We start from the raw sequence: 3,820 nt of genomic DNA, 5'->3' as shown, positions 1-3,820 counted from the left end.
GTAAAGTCATATATGCAGCCTAATGATACCAACCTTATAAATTAATCCACAATTGAAAGTGATGTAAATTCATTGATCCCTTTCACTTCACTCCAGAAAGATACGTTTTCAACTTGGCGTTGTCAGCCATGATCAATTTCATAAGGGGGAGTTACTCTAATGACTTAAAAACTATACGTGTCGTGCACACTGAAGAGAACAGTTTTGCGTGTTCGATTCCGGCCAAAAGAACCTTTTAATTAATTAAAGCATGCACATCTTATATCAATCATTAACACTTTACTTACTGAGACACAATGAAGACGCAGCCAAATAAATAACAAAGTAGATATAAGTATTATGGAAATATTTGAAAATTTGTCAAACCTATCATTAGCCTCTTTATAATAATTTTATCAGGTTCTGGTAGCCCTACGTTTCTTTGCAAGTGGAAGTTTCCTGCAAATCACTGGCGACACAATAGGGATAGACAAATCAACAGCCTCACGAGTTGTGAGGAAAGTTTCCCTTGCCATTGCGTCTCTTGTGCCCAAGTTTGTTACCTGGCCGTCCGAGAGGGATATAGGTGACATTAGAAAGGAATTCTACAATATATCTCGATTTCCTGGAGTCATCGGATGTATCGATGGGACACATGTACGGATACAGGCACCATCAGACAACGAACCTGCCTTTGTCAATAGGAAAGGCTACCATTCGATCAACGTTCAAGCAGTGTGTGACAGCCAAGGTGTGTTAAATAGATTTTTATAAGAACAAATCAAATGTCATTGTTAAACCTGTGCATGGAGCATACACGTCCTCCCTTCAAAGTCACAAGGACAATATGTTTACGACCCTGACACCATTCACATTGTTAAACGAAATAGCTATCAGACAAATCTTTACAGTATGATATGATTTCAGCATTTGTTGTTTAACGCCGCGATCAGCACTGTTTCAGCTATATGGCAGTGGCTGCTATATGAACCAAGTTCGATGGTAATATTGACTTATATTAACATTAACCCCATTTGTCTCGTTCTGTAGGTAAATTTACTAATTTAGTGGCGAGATGGCCAGGCAGTACGCATGACAGCCACGTGTGCAAGATGAGTAACGTGCGGCAACACCTGGAAACACACCATACGACTCTACAAGACGGCGTTATTCTCGGTGACAGTGGATACGCATGTCGTCCGTATTTGATGACTCCGTATCTAAAGCCATCTAGCCCCGAGCAAGAGCGATTCAACTCTTCCCATAAAAGGACAAGGTCAACCACAGAAAGAGCATTTGGGTGGCTCAAACGGCGTTTCCATGTTCTGCATGGTGAAATCAGGATGAGCCCAGAGAGAGTTTGCACCATCATTGGTTAGCTTACTAAGATAATAATATATATTGTAACTATGAAATAAATTTGAAGCTAACCGATATAAGATCGCATATATCTGATAGCTGGAATAGTGCTAACACCAGTGGGAAACACTCATTCATATAACATAAGAATCGAATGATAACGATACTGTAAACCCTTTAAACAATCCTACTATATTTCACAGGTGCTTGTGCTGTGTTGCATAATCTGGCGATAATTCTTCGTGAACCCATGCTGGATGTTGATGGAGGGGACGACAGTAACATTGAAGGGCAATATACAGGGCCCGAAGATGGACGGGGCATCTGTGATTATATCACAAGGCACTATTTCACTAATGAAATGGTCAAACTGTCTCTGCTTTAATATAACTATACAGAAGAATGCAGCGATACCATCTGTTGTCACTGAAGAAAATAGTTGACAGTGTACGCGGTATGTATTTGCCAATGCGTGCAAAATAAAATTGTAACAAATGTTTAAGCAAAATCTTTTGCTTGCACTTTTGTCTTTTCATGTTGAATCAAAGGGATATGGTTTCCCAGCTTTGTTTAACTTCAATTTAGATTGATTACTGCGTAAATATTGTCCAGTGCACAGTGCACATTTCCCTTCAGAAAAAATACAGATGAACGCTACAGGCATACAATGAGTTTGATTTTGTTGCACAACGCCACGACTTCACGGTGAGAATGTAAGGTTCTTTGTGTATCTTTAGCAATGAGTCTATCACATTAATTTTATTCAAGATATATTTCAATATGGTTTACATAAATTTCGTAGAAATCGTGTATTAACTCATCGTTATTGACAGCTACATACGTAAAGATCACCCAGCAATATACCAAAGTGATACGTGTTTGGTTACTTGTATATAGTATATAGTAAAAGATAGATAACAATTTATTAGAATTGACATTGTTAGTTACCTCCCGTTCGTTCAACTGAAGCTATACAATATACAACACAACACTGTGTAGCACACTATCAAACTAATTGTATTTTCTAAATGAACTCTTAGTAACATTTCAAACACTAGGATGTCATTTTCATTCATGGTGCATCAAGCTATCCAACTCCAATCGGAGCTTCTTGTCCTTGAGTTCAAAGTAAATAGTTTGCTGAATGACTTTCTTTTTCTGCTCAAGCAAAACCTCATACTGCAGTCGGGTGATGTCATCCTGTTTGATCTTTCTCTGGTGACACGATTGGATTTCGACACAGTCTGGACCAAAGCCCTGAAAAAATACATTGTTTTGTATCATTTGATCATGATGGTCATGCGAGTCTCCCTATGTATATACAATTCATTCTACGTTGTATACGCGTATGTTCAAGGCCAAAATTAGTTTGAGTGTTACAATCCAATGGGTGGGCGAGTGCAGAAAAGGACTTGGCATTACATGTATGTTAGCACTGCTGCAAGAAGATAGATCCCAGTATTAATTAATAGGACATACTCTTCGATGGTATTGATGTCGGCATGTAATGCAGATGGGTCGACAGACAGTTCTCCTTCTGGGTAGATCTGTGAGGTGGAACAACTCGGCACAGACGCTTCCTGAGTAGGGACATCGCCAACATTTTCTTCTAAAACCCGTGCTAACAGATGTAAAGTCGAAGGAGAGCCAATTACATCGGCGACTTCCGTACCTGCACACGGATAAAGTTATTTGCACACTTTTTGAAAATAAGTTGTTATATAACGCTAATTAATATTTTTTACACTGTTGAAACGGGAGAGTGAGTGAGTGAGTATGGTTTTACGCCGCTTTTAGCAATATTCCAGCAATATCACGGCGGGGGGACACCAGAAATGGGCTTCACACATTGTACCAATGTCGGGAATCGAACCCGGGTCTTCAGCGTGACCAGCGAACGCTTTAACCACTAGGCTACCCGACCGCCCCTGAAACGGGAGAGGTACGGTTTACGAGAACCAGCAGTTGCACTTGTTTTTCGGTTTTTGTGAGAATTAGCTATGGATCACGATTATACATTTTTTTTGTCGTCTTATTTTTCTTCACGGGTAACAAAATCGTTTCAACAGAAATAAATATCCCAACCCATGACAAATGATGAAATCGTAGATTAAAAACCACAAAAATCTTCACCCCTTTATAGTGCAAAAAAAAAATCTGATTGTATGAGTTTTTTTCTGTCACTCATGTTGGCACCAGTGTTATTATCATTAGCCTTATAGCCATGTGAAATGATATATGAGAATTGTATGTTAAAATTGTATTTGATAACATGGCCTATTCAACCACGTTGAAAAAAAATGCCTTTGATATAATGAGGCATATGTTTTGTCGTCATAAGTAAATTCTCTCTTGAAAAGTCAAAATGCTTCACATAAAATATGCATTTGGAGACGAAGAATGTCAAGATTAGAACTTAACAACGAAAGGCACAAGAAGAAGTTTTGGGTTTGGAATAGGGGTAATGAGAGTTGCCCCCCCT

At 38.9% G+C, this 3,820-nt stretch overlaps 1 protein-coding gene across 1 annotated transcript; it reads left to right on the top strand.

Moving 5' to 3' along the window:
- Positions 1-573: 573 nt before the first annotated feature.
- On the top strand, positions 574-1,289 carry LOC124139153 (putative nuclease HARBI1; the record flags this gene model as incomplete). The annotated part of the gene is made up of 2 exons (XM_048395858.1): positions 574-732; positions 1,092-1,289. Coding segments are annotated over 2 exons (357 nt in total), but the record flags the coding sequence as incomplete, so codon positions are not given.
- Positions 1,290-3,820: the final 2,531 nt, after the last annotated feature.

The sequence above is a fragment of the Haliotis rufescens genome, unplaced genomic scaffold (assembly GCF_023055435.1).
Source record: "Haliotis rufescens isolate VD_foot unplaced genomic scaffold, xgHalRufe1.0.p SCAF_15, whole genome shotgun sequence".
NCBI classification, from domain to species: domain Eukaryota; kingdom Metazoa; phylum Mollusca; class Gastropoda; order Lepetellida; family Haliotidae; genus Haliotis; species Haliotis rufescens.
The sequence above is the reverse complement of the archived record's forward strand: the minus strand, read 5'-3'. Positions and strand labels throughout refer to the sequence as shown.